Genomic DNA, 17,072 nt, shown 5'->3' with positions numbered 1-17,072 from the left:
TATTTTTTCAAAATCTAATTAAGTGACTCTGCGGTGTCCTCAGAAACTGTTGCCACAACCTCCTCCTCATCCTTCATATGTTTTGTGTGTGTGTGCTCTCCTCCTTACCTTTCTATCCCCCTGCATCCCCTTCTTCTGTTTCATCTCAGGATCTACAGCACCCAGTGAGGTGACAGATTAGCAGGTGAGAGACCTGCTCACGCTGCCCTCTAATTGGAGTCTGCTGAGCTGTTAGCGATGTCTGGATTTATTTCACTCTCTCTGGTCAGCCAGCAGATGAGTGGGGAGTGGGTTCCAAATTCTTCAATAAAATCTTTTGAAATAAACTCTTTTGCCAACCTGAATTTGCATCCTAAATTGACTGGTGCTTTAGCCAAAGGAAAGCGGGATCACATTAGAATGCCAAATATGATAGCTGGATCTGTTCACGAGCTCTTTTTGTTGGACTATCAACCTGTGACCAGTTGCACACACATTTTTTATTTCCATGAGATGAATTTTGTTGAGTTGGTGACCCCTTTAGTGCTAACGGCTTGACATTTTTGTAATTTTCCTAAAAATCTGGTAAAGACATGTACCCGATTGACTGCAAGCATCACAAACTTGACATGCATGTGACGAATAAAGACAAGCGACAACAATTTGGCACAGAAGCCAACCTATCCTCTTTCCTCTGCCAGTAAGGAGATTCACAAGGGTAAGACACAAACACAGACTCCTCTTTGTGTGTGGAGATAGAAAATATATATTGTCAACAAACACACACACACACTCAGAGAGTCTCAAAGGAGTGATGAAAGAGATGAGAAGGGGATCCATGGTGAGCCTGGAGGACTGGATAAATATTGACCTGAATGAATGAGGTCTGTCACAGTACATAAAAAGGGTTATACACTCACACACAAGCTCACCAGCAACCATGACTCCAAAGAACCTCTCTGTTTATAAACTACACCTACATCTCTACTGCTCAACCATAAAATTTAAGAAAACCTGGAATCGACATTAATATTTATAGAAAAACTGAAGCTGAGGTTGAGTGGAAGCAGTACAAATAATGAAAGTGATGTGTGTCTGTAGCTGATATTGCTTATTTGACATTGCGTGTGCAAATATAGCCAATGTTTTTGTGCATGCCTGAAATCCACTTCTATGCTTGATTGAGGGGGAAGTAGCTGCTGTATGGATGGAAAGAAAAGCTGATGGAAAGATGATTTTATTTTATCTAATTGACACTGACATTGCTGGATTCATGTTTGATGTTTCCTCTTAAATGCAACAGCATATTCCGGCTGCCAGCCTACAGACAAAAATGCTGCACAGTGTGTGGAAAAGGAGATAAGTAACTCATTAACATAACATTAACAGGTTATGATGTCCTTAAAGGTACCACTCTGGTAATGTGTGATGATATTTGCTTTTGCTTCACTCAGCCATGATGAAAACAGTTGCACATCATCAGTTTTTCTTAGCAGCAAGTGACAGGAAGTCACTTGTTGACTGCTGACAAGTGGGGGAAGGAAGGAAAACTGTTTTGAAGCAAGTTTATTTACTCCTGTGTTGATGCTTTAAAGTGTATGTTTGTGTTTCTGTAGCCAAATTTGGATTCCAGCAGGCTTTGAGAACTCTTGGCTAATGTTCCCCTATGTGTTTAGTACAACGTGTGCTCACCTAGGTACATGGTACATTCTAATTAAAGTAAATGAGTTTGAGGAGCTTAAAAAACAAAGGAAAACAGCGATCCACCATGTGTTGCAGTTTGCTGTGCTTCTGCAGGTTTTAAATGTTTGTGCAACTTGTTAAGCAAGTATGACCCCTTTTGTCTTGCTTTGAAAGATTCATTCTGTCAAACCATATTTTTCTTGGATTTTCATGCTGTTACAGTTTCATGCTGTTGGATTTTCATAGTTGCTGTCGAGGAATACAACATGATTGCATGCTAAGTTTTAGTGAAACTGATACATTTGCTAAAGTGACTTTAAACAGATAAAGAATTGTTTTATCTATGATGCTAAATATCTTAATTAAAATATACTGATTTTCCACCACACTAGTTTAATATCTAATCAGTTCTAAGCACCAGATAACACCTAAAAAGATTTACATTTACTAGGGAAAAACAATTATTTAAACTCCTATGAGTACCGGCAATGCTTTCTGACACTGTTGGGTTCAACCTCTTGTGGATTTGCAGGCACAGACAAACTCCGCTTGCTTACTGCATAATGAAGGGGGAACGCGGCATGATCATGAAACAACACTTTCCCCAGAACACAGCATGTGGCAATTTGTGTGGTTTTCTGCTAATTATCAGCTATTTGGCTCTGTTTTAAGGCAACGCTGATTATCCCAATAAAAAGAAACGTGTTTAGGAAGTAAAGATGAGCAAGTCCCGTTGTGACACTGCAGTAATTTTTTAAGAAGCTGAATAATGAATGTCTGCAATGGGAATTATCGTGTGCAGCACTATGGTATGAATACAAATACCCTGCTCTAATGTTCTGTAGCTACACACTGTGCCATTCATTTTTCTCCACAACTGAAAAAGACCTACAGCCCCCATTTTCAATCAATCATTAATAATAAAACGGGATCAAAGAAGGACTTTAGCAAAGTCATACTCACTGTTGATAAATTCTCTAAGGAGAATGGCAATGTTCACTACTGTAAAGGTTTTGGCTACATCAAAACCAGAAAAAGAGACTGGGAAGGTAATGGTTTTTAACTAAAGCCTTGTCAAAGTCTCAGCCTAAACCAAATCACCCCCCTTACTTTTTAAACAACAGTACCATCTACTGTTATCATAGTGAGAGCACACCTCATTTAACATGTGAAGAGTACAGTACTTACTGTTGTGTTTCATTCAGTAGCAGGTAGAACATTTTATTTCACGAGTCCTCTAATAGCTCAATGGAAATTTGTCCCACATCACCACTGACCATAGATTTAGTATCAGAAAAAAGGATAACTTTTCAGTGTTGAATGTTAAGACGTTATGATTTGAAAAAATAAAAATAATAATTATAATGAAAATAAGAGTAGCACAGTCTTAGACCTAGCCCAGTTTTTCAATACTACTAACAAAACACTGTGTTTGGTTATATTGGAAATGCCTTTGTGGCTGAACACTTTCCAAAATAACCAAACAAATGTTTGTAAGTATTTAACAGAAGGGATGTGAGGAAGGGGAGAATACTGTTTGGAGAGGTTTCACACACATTTTATTTAAAGTCCTTTATTACAGTCAGAAATCCAGTACCAAATTTTGTGCATATGTACTGAAAATAGAAAATATTCACATATTCCTTTGATCGGTGCATGTAGAAAAAGCTTTCGGCCCTGTGTCGGAAATGGTACTTAAACATGTAACTCTGAGACGGGGTTTTTGTCTCTTGCAAATGCCTTTTGTTTTTTTTAAATAACAAATCTTTTAAATACACCTCTTCCAACCTTCACACAGTTTGTTACAATTCAGTGCCTTTCTTGCTCTGGTTTTCATGGATCTATCTGGTTTTATAGTGCTCTTCTGGCAGGTTTCTTAGCTTCTCGGCAGCCTAGGGCAACAAACACAAAGTTATTATGCAGTTTGACATAGTTTTTATGCGATTTTATGGAGTTCTATGCATTTTCAAAGCAACAGCATGAATCAGTGGAATCCTGTACTCATGTTTTTTCTTCTTTTGATTTAAAGACATTAGCTTTTTATCTCCAAAATTAATATTTCTAAACATTTGTAAATCAAAAATTAAGGTGTCAGTCCCATATTAGCAGTCACAACTTTGACTTTTAATTGAATATCATTCAGTTTATGATGCTGAGCTTCTCCTTGCAGTAGTTACTCACTATAGGAAGCTTTGAGTAAAAAATAGTTACTATGACATTTGACTGTAGTCTGGATAAGCTCAATGGAGATGAGAAAAATCAAAAGTTCATGTTCTCTGCTCGGTATGAAAGCATGTGCATAAATGTATCACCTGTTCAGGGGTGAGATCTCTTTGCTCCTGGGCAAGCATCTCGTAACCCACCATAAACTTCTTAACTGTTGCTGAACGCAGCAGAGGTGGGTAGTAGTGAGCATGAAGCTGCCAATGGGAGTTATCTTCTTTTAAATATGGGCCAGTAGGCGCTCCTGGAAAAAAAGAAGACAGAAGAGAATCTTGAGTTGCATTGTGTGAAATGAATGGACCCCGCGCAGCCTCAGGTGGGAGCTCAGCTTTTCAGCTGCTTCTCCACTCCAGACTCAGCTCCCCTCTCGAGCCCCTGCATCACTGAAATAGGGAAAAACTGATTACAGAGTGGCAGCAGCTGCCCTGCCAACCACAGTGGCACTGACCCTCGAGCCCACTGCACCACCCCTCCACAGCAGCGGAGCCAGAGACCACACCCCTGCTACAGATTGAGACTACAGATTATTCAGAAAGATTAAGGTTGATAATGTTCAACTTTTTCCACAACCCTAGAGACCCGAGACTTTCTATATATGCATACTGATGCTTTCATATTGATAGGTCCACAGATCCTGAAGAACCTTGTGTAGGATCAATCTGAAGAATAAGAATAAAAGCTACAAATGGGAGCTGAGTTTTCAGTGACAATATAATGTTAAACTGTTGGTCTGTTGTGGTGAAATTGTTTATGCTCGTTTCTGTGAGAGCCAGTCTGGTCTAGCAGTGGCATGGAAAATCAAGAAGGCAAATCAAAGTACAAAAAGGATGCCTATGCTAAGCAGCCATGAAAAATATATCTGACATATCACATCAAGGGCTTGGTGGAAGAGTCATGAATGCCTGCTCCTTCATATTTTCATGTTAAGACACCATGTTTCAAGTCTAAGAACTGTAATTTTCAAAGGACAGTATGACACTGCATGTTAAAATACATTCACTGGCCTCTTTGTTATGTACAACTTGTTAGTAGGGGTTGGACCCCCTCCCTTCAGGACTGCCTCTGTGGCACTGATTCCACACGATCCTCAAGTATTTTGGTCCGTTATGTGAATGTCTGAGTCCAGGACGTACCAAAAGTACTGCATTGGTTTCAGATTTGGTGACTGTGGAGGCCATGTGAGTACACTGAACTCATTGTTGTTGTCATAAAAACCAGTAACGATGAGCTTTGTGACATGATGTGTTATTGAAAGCAGTCTATCAACACCAACAGCCTGAACAATTGATACAAGATGGGTGGATCTATGCTTTCATGTTGTTCATACCAAATTCCTAAGACCCTAATATACAAATGCTGCAGCAAAAATCGAGACTCATTTGACCAGTGACCATTTTTCCAATTTCCCACCATCTAATTTAATGAGCCTGTGCAAAATGTAGCATTAGTGTTCTGTTCTTAGCCGACCGGATGAGCAGCCAGTTTGGTCATTTCATTTGGCGTTTTTGTTTAGATATTTTCTCTATTTCATACCATTCTCTGTAACCTCTAGAGATGGTTGTGTGGAAAAATCCCAGGAGATCATGAGTTTCTGAAACAGACCACCAGTGGATCATGTGTACCGTATTATTTATTTCCTCAGTGTGCCTGTGAAACTACGAAACAAATAAATACACAAGCACACTCACAAATTGACAAGAGCACAATCAAGAACACTAAAAGGTAAAAATATGCACAGCCAGCTCACAACAAGCTTAACAATCAGTTAACTAACATGGTAAATTAAAGAATAACCCATGATGTAGTGTAACAGAAACAAAAACTTCCCTCCAACTTGGGCTTTTGTGAGGACATGCTTTCTGATTTAAAGAAAAAAGTGTGCAAATGTGCCTCCTGTTGCTGTTCAGCTGGCTTGAGATCTGGTGACTCACAAAAGCAATAGCCTGTAATTACCATAACTTTCATGATCATTCAATCATTTGCACTCATCATGTTTGTCTGCCATTTAATTCTGCCTTTTGCCTTTAATTTGCTACCATCCGCATATGTAAATTCATAAAACTTGCAGAAAATTCCAAAAACATTTGGGTTATTACATCGAGTCTCTAAATCCCCTAAGTGCCAAGACCAACAATACATACTCACTGATTTATGAGTGAAGCATTTAAATAATTTTTTGTATCTTACTGCAAGCTAATTAAGTGATCAGGGAAGAAAAAAATGCAGTGGCACATATCTTTGCAAAAGAAGTATGAAATATCCCTTGGGACATTGTATTCGCAAGGAAAGCTTCTCCTTTTGAGTGAGTTTCCTGACAACGGGGTCTGATCAGACACAGATACAGATGACAGGAGGGCGACATAAAGAAAACTAATGGATGGGGGAGAAAAAAAAGGAGGAACAAAGAAAAGCCTGAAGCAGTCAGATAAAGAATGAATAGAGACAGATGTTCCTATTAGAAGACAATTACCTAGTTTTAAATCGTCTTTGGGTGTGTTTGCTCTGCTGGCATGCATTTCAGTATATTACTGGGTGCATTATTTCACAGTTAACAAAGTTACAGATATTCCTGGATATGGGGCCACAAATCAGAACAGTTAGCAGTGTAATTTTCAAAGACAAGCAATAACACTATATATCTGACAGATGTTTTACGACTACCATACATCACTGTTACCCTGCATACTGTGTCTGCCTCAATCTGTGTTCAAGTCCTTTACTCAGCCTGGTAATATTGTCTGTGATGCGCTGCACATCTCTCTGCAAGCCTCCTGAAGGAACAGAAAGGTAGTTTAATATAATGTATTATTTCCCAGGTGAATCAAACAGAATCCACCCAGTCCTCCATCTTTCTGTGTCACCACTCTGACACTAATAAGCCCAGCACTAAATAATAAGAGCTGGCTTCTGCCAAATTAACTAAAATAAAGAAACAGCTATAAACTGATATACTGTAAGCTATGTGCTGTATATATAGAGTGAGAGGTCAGTGTGTTTAAAGTAAACAAAGTTTAAAGTAAAGTTGTTGCCTACGGGACTAGAAAGCTTGGGGTCAGTGATTTAACTATATGTTTAAAATCATATAATGCTTAAAATAATCCACCAAAGAACTGCACAAACATAAGGGGGGGGGGGGGGGGGGGGGGGGGGGGAAGTCCAGGTTTAAATTCAATTGAAATGTCATTGATCTGAAATGAGCTGTCTATTTTAAATATGTGTAAACTGAAGCAATTTTGCATAGAACAAAAGTTAAAAGTATGCTGATGTGAATGCCATGTGGAAAAAAGTACAATGCACCATGTTGATAAAGCATTCATAACTCTCTGAAATCTTTCAAGAGATACAAAACATAGCAGGAAACAGGCAGGCATTTAATCCCCTAATTGTCTGCAAGTACAGAATATGTAAATAAAAACCTGGCTATAGGTTTTTGGCTAAGTGCACACTACAAAACCGAACAAAATATGTATTAGCTTAATATTCTAATATTTAAAGGCCTAATTTTGAAATACTGTGTCTTAATTGTTAAACTGAGACAACTCTCCAATGTATCAAAGTCATTCTGTTTGCTAAAAAATAAAGGTGCAGCTACTGAGTCCCTGCTTACAACCTTCAACACATTGCTTTAACTTGACCTGAGTCTTTTAGACTCTAAGAAATGAAACAGACTAGAAGATTAAAGTCAAAACTTAACACAAGATCTGTGGGATCTTTCACCATAGGCAACTTTAGAGTGCTTCAAAGATTTGATATCAAATAAAATAAAAAGAAGAAAGTGATTCGATGACTGTGTCCTCTGGTGCCCTCTGTCCTTTTCACCACACTGCAGTTTGGGTGGGAGTGTTTCATCTCGCCTTTTAAAACTATCTTTCATGTGGGCTGCCTTGTTCCTAGTGACCTCCTTTAGAAAAAAATGATAGCATGACAACTCAGGTGGTAGGTCTTAAAAATACAGGATTTCATTTTCTGAAACTGATCTGTCAAGAGATATTTATGGACCAAAACCTTGTGTTTATTATTTCCAGTCAGATTGCTATCAAACCCTTCCCTGGTCTGAGGATGCTAATGGAAGAAGACACAAGTCACAACAAAAATTAAAAAAATGGGGAATTACAACAGACCAAATAGCAGTAGAGTTGACCTTTAAGCTAAATGATAAATTTAGCATACTGATATGCTCACAAGGACAATGCTAACTTTATAATTTCATGTATTGAGAAAGGAAAACTGATGTCTGACAGGTACTGTGTCTCAGTATTAATTTAATGTGTTACTTGGTTACTTACTAAATGCAAAGACCAGATGAGACTGATGGGAATACAGTAGTTTTGGTCATCATTAATAAAATATTGATTTTGCCTTCTTACATTTAGTCAGTGAGCAGTGAGATTTCCTTTCAGTAAAACAACTCACAGGGCACAGGTGCTGCAAGGATTGAACCAACAACCTTTAGCTTATACAAGGATCACTCTGTCCACTCAGCCATGATAGCACTACAGTCCTTTCTGCCATTCATCACCTCATCGCATCACTGCACTCTGCTAACCTCTGCCCCAGCTTGAACACAATGCAAGGACATTTCTGTGGCTTGACTCACAGTATGTAATGTATTTCCTTTACTTTCTAAAGCACAGGTTACTATCAGCCAGTACATTCACGAAGCACCTCTGTAAAAAGCAGAGAACTTTCTGGATAAAGTTTGAAATCTTGCTTTTGTGTACAAGTTGCTTCTTCACCTCAGAAAACTTATTTTGGGCTGATATTTGATATCCAATATAAATTGCAAAAGTGATATTTTTCTACAGTTCCCACAAGTTTATTTGCTTTTTCACTTTGCTGTTCTTTCATTTCCCTTATGAGTTATAAATTACGGGGAGGTACAAGAAAAATGGGCGCAGCATTGAAATACATGACGGCAAATAAACATTTGTTAAACTGAAAATACAAAAGAGCAGCAAAACATTTAGAAGAGGCACCTGCAGCATTTTATAAATATGTAAATTTATTTCATCACAAAGGCAAAACGTGTCTTCAGTTCCATGCCAAACCACTGTTATATATTCAATTCGCAATGACTTGTAACTCAACAACAAATTCAGCTTTCCTCAGAGGATATGACTTGATCGGTTCAACCTGAAATGTAAATTCAAATACCTTTTCTGACTTCACGCATTTTTTTCTTTTCTTTTTTTTTTTAGCAAAAAATGCTATAAAGACATTACATGGATGAAAAAATAAATAAATAAGTAATGGGCCTCCTACACCTAAAGGGGCTTTTATGATATCTCATTCTAAGTCTATTGATTTGACTGCTTCCACTCTTTTGGGAAGGAATTACACAATATTTTAGAGTATGTTTATGGGAATCTTTGCCCATTCATCCAGGAAAACAACTGATGAGGTCAGTCACTGCAAGCGAGATCCTACCGTCCAACAACAATCTCTGTTCCAATTTATCCCAAAGGTGTTCTGTGTGGTTAAGGTCAGGGCTCTTTGTAAGCCAGCAAAGTTCTTTCTCACCAAAGACATTCAACCATGTTTCATCCAAATTTGGAAGCACAGAATTGTCTAAAATTGTAAACTAAAGTTTAGAGATTTACCTTCACTGGAATTTAGGAGCACAGCCCAACCCAGAACATAAAAAAAAACAAAAAACCCAAACAAAATAGCATCCCTCCTCTGCCAAATGTTATAGCTGACACAAGGGTTGCTTAGTCAAGGATTGTCGTGATTATTTTTGATCAATATTGAGATCATGATTATTTGTCATGACTATTCATTGATTTTACTGACAGAATTTGTTCATTGCATCTGTAAACAGAACACTATTTTCACATCTTCAGTGGATCTTTTTGATTTGGATGGATTGTTAATGCTGGACAATTTATATTAGCAGCAGCTGCTTTGCTTTTCTTGGCCTTCAAGCATTAGTTATACTGTAGTTTTGTCATTTGTGTTTCCAGGCAGTTGTGTAACTTTGCAGTGAACTCTTTGCATATGATTCGCTCTTGGTTAACATCACTTTTGCTCAATCCAAAGCACTTATAAATAATGGATGTTGATCCACTTCAAGGGAAAGTTCTTAAACTTCTGCTGTGGCAGACATTTGAACTTTGTTGTACATCTTTTTCTTTTTAATGTATTGTTACTTTTCTAGACTGGTGCAGGAAACTTCAAGCTGCATGGCACAGAAAAAAACTGGCTGGTATACTCAGGGAAATATTCAGGCAGTGAATATTTAGAGGACACTTTATTTGCTTTTGCTTCATGTTCTGTTGGTGGAGTGGGCAATTTAAACATCACTCGATCATCGTCATTTAATTGTAAGAAGCCAAAATCATGATTAAGATTAAAACTGCAGCCCTAGATGCACAATTAATCCAAAGAGAACACTTCGACCCATATCCAATTATGGTATGACAGTGTGAACAGCACAAATCCGACATTTTCAAGTCCGATCTGGGTCACTTTCATATGTGGTACTGAATCCGATACATATCTGATGTTTTAGAAAGTGTCTGCTGTTTGAACGGTCATGTCGCATTAAATCCGTCTTTTACGTCACTGACACAAAACAGACACCAATTATCAGCGCCGGAGAAGCGCCCGAGAAGACATCGTTAACGCTTCCTGGCCATCCGGTGTAGAGGAACATTTTATTTGTACTGTATAATCTGCAGATTCTGACAGAAATCTGCATCCTTTGAAGCATGGCTCCTCTCTAAAACAGCAATAAGGATCATTATTACTCCATATGTAAATAACAAAATAACTTTATAACTTAAGGCAAAATTGGGAAACGTAAAGTCTGAAACAGTCAAATAATACTGTTTGGTCTGGGTCTAAACAGAGCGCGTTGTGTGTGATGTCTTCTTTTGCGCATGCGGGCCGCTTTGAGGGTTCACACTAGAGCGCGTTTGCTGTCACAATTTATTTGTAGTGTGAATGAGCAGACAAAAAAAATGGATTTGATCAAAAAATCGGAATTAAGCATTAAGACCTGCAGTGTGAACGTAGCCTAAGATCTCCTGTTTTACATAAGAGACAAAAAGGTTGTATCTTTTGTAGAAGTTTTAAAAATGTAAATATTTCAATGTGTCTGAGTGCACACTAAAGTGGTAACACAGTAAGTGGCTGATGTCAAAGCTGAGACTTTATCAACCAATTTATTACGGCAGAGATGATGCAATTGCAGCAAGAGCTATCTAAACATCAGAAAACGTGTGTTGCACCTTAACGAACATATATCTTTCCAGTGACATTGGACGAGCTGATCAATATTCATATGTTCATTTTGTGTTGTGTATGATGAAGTGCCTTTGCAAAATTATGCTGGGGAGAAAAGACCGATCAAGGAGATAGGTGGAAGACTGGGGATGAGAAGTCCTCTGCATGTTAATTATGCCGATCTGCCATTATTAAAAAGCATGTCACAGGGTGAACGTTGACTTAATGGAGAAAGGGTGGCACAAATAATTAAATATAACAAGAGGTGGAGAAAAGCAATTGAAAGCTCAAAGAAAAACCAGAGGATGTAAGGAAAAAGGCAAGAAGTGGCATCTTTAATCTTGTGTTGCAGAAAATATAATGCATATGAGGTCAAAGTGGGGTGGATTTTCAGTATTAAAAATCTGCGGGGCTGTCAAAAACATAAGGTGTGACAGAATTTTAATCACCCTCCTTCCATATGACTTCTCATTGGTGCCAATTTGGTGTGGTATGAGAAATCATTTAAATACTGACTATGAAAACACTTGAAAACACACATTTTTATAGATTATTCTATAATAACTGCACTAGCTGATCACTCAGATTCAGTCAAATCATGCAAAATTGATTAGATGGAACTTTACAGTATAAACTGATAATGACCCAAAGCACAGTGCAAAAGCGAACAAAGAGGTTCTCAAGGAAAAGGAATTGGACATCCTTCAACGGCCAAGTCACTCACCTGATCTCAACCAATAGAGCATGCACTTCAGTTGCTAAAGACAAAACCAAAGAACTAGAGATGGACAAAGCAAAAGCCAAGTGATTGCAGTAAAGGCCTAGCAAAGCATCTCAAAGGAGAAAATGCATCATTTGGGGTTCTAGATGTCAGGCAGTAACTGAATGCAAAGTAGTGAAAACCTCCTAATATTTAAAATTGTTAGTTTGTTCAGTTAATTTTGAAAATGAGGCATTGCATAAAAATGGCTATAATTGCTGAACAGTTAAGGCAATACGTTTAGTAAACCTCTTGATTTAAAACTGAGAGTCTGCACTTCAATCACACCTTGATTGACTGATTTAAAATCCACTGTGACAGTTCACAGAAGAAAAGATATACAATCTGTGTCATTTTATATTATTATATGGATATATTACAATATTTTGTAGTAGTCTACATGTGATACATCCATCTATTTATTTAAACTAAAAGTATCTTGAAAGTTTTCTGCCACCTGTCTCTCATATTTCTTTCACTCTCTTAAAATATCATAAAAATATGACTGTTTCTTTTTAATTCCCCCCCCCGACCATGCCACTTTTTGTCTTACCATGCCAGCCCATGGAGTATGGAAAAGAGACTTCGAACAGATTGTCATATTTGGTCAGTAGTCGCTTCATAATGGCAGCCAGACCTGACAAACAGTAACACAGACATAGATATAATGACTAAAGGCAAATAGTGTGGGAAATAGGGAGCATGAACACATTTACATATACTTATATACCTGTGCGCATAGTTAAAAATTAACTACATGAGGAAGGGAAGCTGAAGCAAGGGTGTAAGAGTGAAAAAAAAAACTTTAAATGTGAAATGAGAAACAAATGCAAGCAAAAAAACTTTGAACTGAAAAATTTAAAAATAAAAAAATCAGTATTTTGGAGGGAAACTGGAATATAAAAGAAAAAAGTCCAGAATTATTAGTATACAAACAATTACACACACACACACACACACACACACACACACACAAACACACACACGACAGATAAATAAAAAAATATTCAAAGTAATCTGTCACAATTAATCAGTAGTTTCACTTCTAATATCTAAAATATGATCTCTTCTTTAATTTTATCTTTATCTATCTTTATCTTTGAGAGCTAAAATATTTGTAACACACAGTTCAAAAACATTCTGTCATTGGCTTACAGTGGGGCAAAAAAGTATTTAGTCAGCCACCGATTGTGCAAGTTCCCCCACTTAAAATGATGACAGAGGTCAGTAATTTGCACCAGAGGTACACTTCAACTGTGAGAGACAGAATGTGAAAAAAAAAAAATCCATGAATCCACATGGTAGGATTTGTAAAGAATTTATTCGTAAATCAGGGTGGAAAATAAGTATTTGGTCAATAACAAAAATACAACTCAATAATTTGTAACATAACCTTTGTTGGCAATAACAGAGGTCAAACGTTTACTATAGGTCTTTACCAGGTTTGCACACACAGTAGCTGGTATTTTGGCCCATTCCTCCATGCAGATCTTCTCGAGAGCAGTGATGTTTTGGGGCTGTCGCCGAGCAACACGGACTTTCAACTCCCGCCACAGATTTTCTATGGGGTCGAGGTCTGGAGATTGGCTAGGCCACTCCAGGACTTTCAAGTTCTCACTGATGGAAGGAGGTTTTGGCTCAAAATCTCACGATACATGGCCCCATTCATTCTGTCCTTAACACGGATCAGTCGTCCTGTCCCCTTGGCAGAAAAACAGCCCCATAGCATGATGTTTCCACCCCCATGCTTCACAGTAGGTATGGTGTTCTTGGGATGCAACTCAGTATTCTTCTTCCTCCAAACACGACGAGTTGAGTTTATACCAAAAAGTTCTACTTTGGTTTCATCTGACCACATGACATTCTCCCAATCCTCTGCTGTATCATCCATGTGCTCTCTGGCAAACTTCAGACGGGCCTGGACATGCACTGGCTTCAGCAGCGGAACACGTCTGGCACTGCGGGATTTGATTCCCTGCCGTTGTAGTGTGTTACTGATGGTGACCTTTGTTACTTTGGTCCCAGCTCTCTGCAGGTCATTCACCAGGTCCCCCCGTGTGGTTCTGGGATCTTTGCTCACCGTTCTCATGATCGTTTTGACCCCACGGGATGAGATCTTGCATGGAGCCCCAGATCGAGGGAGATTATCAGTGGTCTTGTATGTCTTCCATTTTCTGATGATTGCTCCCACAGTTGATTTTTTCACACCAAGCTGCTTGCCTATTGTAGATTCACTCTTCCCAGTCTGGTGCAGGTCTACAATACTTTTCCTGGTGTACTTCGAAACCTCTTTGGTCTTGGCCATGGCGGAGTTTGGAGTCTGACTGTTTGAGGCTGTGGACAGGTGTCTTTTATACAGATGATGAGTTCAAACAGGTGCCATTCATACAGGTAACGAGTGGGGGACAGAAAAGCTTCTTACAGAAGACGTTACAGGTCTGTGAGGGCCAGAGATTTTCCTTGTTTGAGGTGACCAAATACTTATTTTCCACCCTGATTTATGAATAAATTCTTTACAAATCCTACCATGTGGATTCATGGATTTTTTTTTCACATTCTGTCTCTCACAGTTGAAGTGTACCTCTGGTGCAAATTACTGACCTCTGTCATCATTTTAAGTGGGGGAACTTGCACAATCGGTGGCTGACTAAATACTTTTTTGCCCCACTGTATATGTTGGAGAAAAGGTGATGTATTTGCAATTTTAATCAAGTATATAATGTCTATAATGTCTTTAACCTTAAATGCATGTAAACCACTAAACCATACTTTAACAGTGATTAATTATTTGGAATAGTGTTAACACGAAAACCGAAAGATAAAGTTAATCATTATTTTACAAAAAGAAATTGCAAAAACAAAACAATAACAAAAAATTAAGTAATCAGTTACAACAATTTCACATAGTGGAGGATTTGACAAATGTATTAAAAGGTAATACTCTTCTGTAGTTACATAGTACTTAAACAGCTTAGAAAACACTTTTTGAACTTAAAGTGTGTAAAAGGGTCTAAAATTATATACTTTTTCTACTTTGAAGATGATACATATCAGAAATCAAAGCTGCATGTTCTTCACTCAATCACAGTTTCACCTCAGAGAACTCTAAATTGCCGTATCACTCTCTCAGTCACTAACTCTGTAAGTATCCTTACACACAGACAGTCTTAAAACACACACTTACCCTCTCTTTCCTCTGTTGTCAAGTCACTGATTCGGAGGACATGTCGTCTTGGTAACAACAATGTCTGATAGGGCCAAGTTGCCCAATATGGAACCACTGCCAGCCAATCAGAACTCTCCACCACAACACGTTCCTAAGAGGATACACATTAACATGTTTTAAAGTGTGCAAAGAAGCAGAATTATGTATTACATATCAATAATATAAAGCCTAAATTGCTGATACAAAGCTAAAGTGGCTTCCCAGATACTTCATGAGGTCATCACATTACCATTTTTACAAACCAAAATTACTTCTGCTGTGCAAAAGTCTTTAGCCTCCAAGGTTTTATTTAAATCTCAGTTCTAATAAGCCAGACTTTTTTTTATATTTTTAAAGTTGCCTTAGCAATAGTTTCTTCAGCCTTTCTGAATAACTTCCAAAGCTTTTCTTTGTACATTGGCTGATTTACATTCATTTTCACTCCAGTCCTTGTACCCGACCATTTTCATAGGAATGTGTGTTTATTTATTGAGACACCTAACACTAACCTATGAATCATTCAAGCATAAAAAAGACACCTGACTCAAGGGATGACTCAACAGTGTCCCGTGTACACCTAACAGAGAACAAAGCAAAGAAGCAACATTTAATTGTATCTTTAGGTATTTTTGGTCACGTGCTTTCCTTGAATTTATGAAAAAGCCAAAGATAACACTTTGACAGGCATAATATAGTATTTTCATATCAACAAGGTGATTCCCAAAGAGCTGTTATCAAAAAGCTTGGGATATCTCACCAGGATGTTAAGTGTGTCCTTAAGAATTTTGAGGAAATCAAACAAATAGACGACAAAAAAAGGAACAGGGCTACAAAATTGACCTACAACAGATAAACAGTATCTGAAAGTCATTTCCTTAAGAAATAGGAAAACGTGCAGCAAAGACCTGACACAGGACCTGAGAGGTGCATCTGACCCATCTACTGATACCTCATCGAAATGGTCTCATTGGAAGATTGGTTGTCAAGAAGCTATTTGTAAGCAAGAAAAACAAGGAGACAAAAATTGAGGTTTGCCAAATTACACAAGAACTGACAAGAAAGATCAGTGGCAACAGGTCTTATGGAGTGATAAATCCAAATTTGAGAAAGGTAAACAGTAAAAGTCTGCAGCTGACTGTAAAATACAATAGAGGCTCTGTCATGGTTTGGGGCTGCATTTCAGGCAATAGTCCTTCAAGAAGCTATGAAGACAGTTCATGCTATGTTGAATAATAAAAGGAGATCATACCAAATGTTGATTTTTCAAGCCCATTAAATTGTACAAACTTAGTTTTTGCCTTGTATTGTGCATCTCCATTTGTTTCATGTTTTGCGCCGCACCCATTTCCCATTTTCCTAACAAAAAAAAACTTTCCACATTATTGTATACTGTAATTATACCTTTTATGGTATGTGTCATACAGATACTGTATACCTGTATAGGGTTTTGCTGTCTTATATTATGCAAACAGAAAAAAAAGAGAAAAGAAAATTTCCATGATACATAAAGATATACCCGATGCTACACAGGAACATTCACACTTATGTTTGCTAAACTAAAATTACCCTACACATGTTGAAAGTAGTAATTTGATCCCTTTAGCTTATTACACTAGAAAAAGGAGCCATAAAGTTAAAAAAAAGAAAAGAGCATGTTGTAACAAAGTGGGTTCAAAATGGTAATATAATGAGTCAGTCAGGTTTGGCTGTTCGCAGCAAGTAGCCTAATTATCATAAATTGTTTATATGCAAAATGTGTCTGAAGCCAAGAATTAACAAGCTGATGAATGGGCACAAACAAGCCCTGACCTTGCTATTACAATCCATCAAAAATAGATAAGTGTGTGCACATGCTTGTGTGTGTGTTAAATCACTAGCATGAATCTGATGCAACTTGGCTAGTAATCCCAACAGAATACATGCAATCGTTTTTTCCTCTTTGCATTTTACTTCCAGGTTCTGTTTGTTTGCATGTATTTCCTAACAGAACTCACT

At 37.8% G+C, this 17,072-nt stretch overlaps 1 protein-coding gene across 2 annotated transcripts in view; it reads right to left on the bottom strand.

Annotated features, from left to right (window-relative positions):
• Nucleotides 1-3,198: 3,198 nt before the first annotated feature.
• Nucleotides 3,199-17,072, bottom strand: part of galt (galactose-1-phosphate uridylyltransferase) — a 38,508-nt gene continuing 24,634 nt past the window's right edge. For both annotated transcript variants that reach the window (XM_026174224.1, XM_026174225.1), the window contains exons 8-11: nucleotides 15,057-15,189; nucleotides 12,426-12,509; nucleotides 3,975-4,129; nucleotides 3,199-3,554 (exon numbers count right to left, since the gene is read on the bottom strand). In XM_026174224.1, coding sequence (XP_026030009.1) covers nucleotides 3,504-3,554; nucleotides 3,975-4,129; nucleotides 12,426-12,509; nucleotides 15,057-15,189 — 423 coding nt within the window. In that variant the 3' untranslated portion in view covers nucleotides 3,199-3,503. The remainder of the gene's footprint in view (nucleotides 3,555-3,974; nucleotides 4,130-12,425; nucleotides 12,510-15,056; nucleotides 15,190-17,072) is intronic.

This window comes from Astatotilapia calliptera, chromosome 7 (genome assembly GCF_900246225.1).
Source record: "Astatotilapia calliptera chromosome 7, fAstCal1.2, whole genome shotgun sequence".
In the NCBI taxonomy this organism is placed as follows: Eukaryota; Metazoa; Chordata; class Actinopteri; order Cichliformes; family Cichlidae; genus Astatotilapia; species Astatotilapia calliptera.
This window is presented reverse-complemented; position numbering and strand designations above follow the sequence as displayed.